Genomic DNA, 1,959 nt, shown 5'->3' with positions numbered 1-1,959 from the left:
GTTACCATTTAAAGTATTTATAGAAGATAAGCCATTTATATTTCTAAATAGACCAATTTCACATCAATCTAAATATAGCAAAGGAGAAAAATAAACAAAAAAATTAAAAAGGAAAAGAAACAAGAGAAAAAGTGAAGGGAATGGGATTTAGGGCCAGTAGGATGGAAAGGCGAGATCTAAGATCAGAATATATTGAGTTCTAATTTAGAAAGTGGCGATTTAAGCAATTAGGGGTTTAATTTAAATTTCTGAAATATGTCTAAGATAGATTGTATTTTTTATTGTTAATATAATTTGCTGATTTCATATCGTTTTTTTTAATTTTGATATGAAATGCTGGAAAGTGTGGTTTGGTTTTTATGAAATTAATTTTGCAAAGTTATTTGTGGAAGTGGAGGAAGTTGAGTCGTACCTGTTTGATCATTTGCCCGTTGCTGCTGAAAACTGCCAGCGGCGTCCCGGTGTTGTCCGAAGCGATGTAGTATTCCTCTCCGCTGCTCACCTCCATTGCAAACAAGTGACCCTGATGAGGAGATGGTTCAATAAAATCAACCTCACATTCCAACAGCCTTTAGCACAGTTTACTCAGGGTTTATACAGGAATGAGGGACTCTAATTCAATGCTCTTTTATTGCTGCTAGAAATAATTTTAATGCCATCAAAATGTACCCATGACTCTCATATATCCTGTTACCGTCAACAGGCTGCAGCCTGAACTCCTCGTTTTCTTCCCACTGTTGATGACATTTGCATTTTCCTAATTCTCTAGATTTTTCTCCAAATCGAGCTTCTTTTCCAAAAATACGGCTTTATGATCAACCAGTAGCATCTCCGCACAAACGAGCGGAACCAGTTATATCTGATATATTGTATCTGACAAAATTGTTTTTATAAACTTAAAAAAAAAAGCATTTTAAATGCCACAATAATCATATTAATATTTAATGAATTTTAATGATTTGTAATGACCTGTGGAAACTGCTCCGTAGCAACGTTCACCAAAACTGACTGGTAAAGATGGAGGAAAAGCCTTAAAGGAATTCATGCTTCAATCTTATCTTCAAATGAGTTTTTTTTAGTTGTTTTGGTTTTATTTTGTTTTACTAGACAGAGTCTACCAGATTTCCATCAAATCTGGAGCTATTTTAGGGATTTATTATTCCAGGCCCTCTAACAAGGATCCCAGCAGGAGCAAAGCTAAAGGGGATGATGATTGGTTGCCATGGTCACCCTCTGGCTAATCATTGGCCGCCCATTTCACCACCTAAAGAAGATTGTGGCAGCAGTGGTTCACTCAGCTGGAATTTGACTATTTTAAGAAAAAATAAATAAATAAATAAATAAATATATATACCGGTATATGAACTGTAATTTAGAATGGGGCACCATTTGTAAATTTAAAGGGGAACACCTATTTTTTTTTTACATATACGTCATACACACTCCGCTTTGTTTTAAAACATGGAAATATAAAAAATCTAACGGCGGATGTCTGGGGGACAGTGATTGGCCTCCATGTTCTGAATGCTGGCGTACCATAAAGAATAAATGATGAACAGTTTCGTTTGTGCCTTCAAGTCGTTGCCCATAGGAAGACGTTACTGGATATAACCTAACTGAATATCTTCAGAACGGCTCCAAATGACACTAAACTCTTATGGGTGAGTAGAACATGATGGAATAACGGAAAATCAAGGACCAAATGGAAAAAAAACAGTGTTCCCCTTTAAGCAGTCAAAAATTTGTAGAAATATTTATGGTTATTTAGCGTGTTTTAAGAGAAAAGTAAAGGGTTTATTTCCAAGTCAATTTCAAGTCATTTTTTCATTGTGTCATTGATTCATTTATAAAAACCTTACTTTGTATAAATATATACAAAAATAAATAAATATTTAGTTTAGAGCAAAATATTTATTTAACAAACTAAATATTTAGTTTAGAGCAAAATATTTATTTAAC

At 33.8% G+C, this 1,959-nt stretch overlaps 1 protein-coding gene across 1 annotated transcript in view; it reads right to left on the bottom strand.

Moving 5' to 3' along the window:
* The window catches only part of tenm2 (teneurin transmembrane protein 2), a 447,642-nt gene that overhangs the window by 7,635 nt on the left and 438,048 nt on the right, over positions 1-1,959 (bottom strand). The window contains exon 32 of the mRNA XM_015382666.1: positions 413-523. Within this exon, the coding sequence (XP_015238152.1) occupies positions 413-523 (111 nt within the window). The remainder of the gene's footprint in view (positions 1-412; positions 524-1,959) is intronic.

The sequence above is a fragment of the Cyprinodon variegatus genome, unplaced genomic scaffold (genome assembly GCF_000732505.1).
Source record: "Cyprinodon variegatus isolate N-32 unplaced genomic scaffold, C_variegatus-1.0 Scaffold13, whole genome shotgun sequence".
Taxonomy (NCBI): Eukaryota; Metazoa; Chordata; class Actinopteri; order Cyprinodontiformes; family Cyprinodontidae; genus Cyprinodon; species Cyprinodon variegatus.
This window is presented reverse-complemented; position numbering and strand designations above follow the sequence as displayed.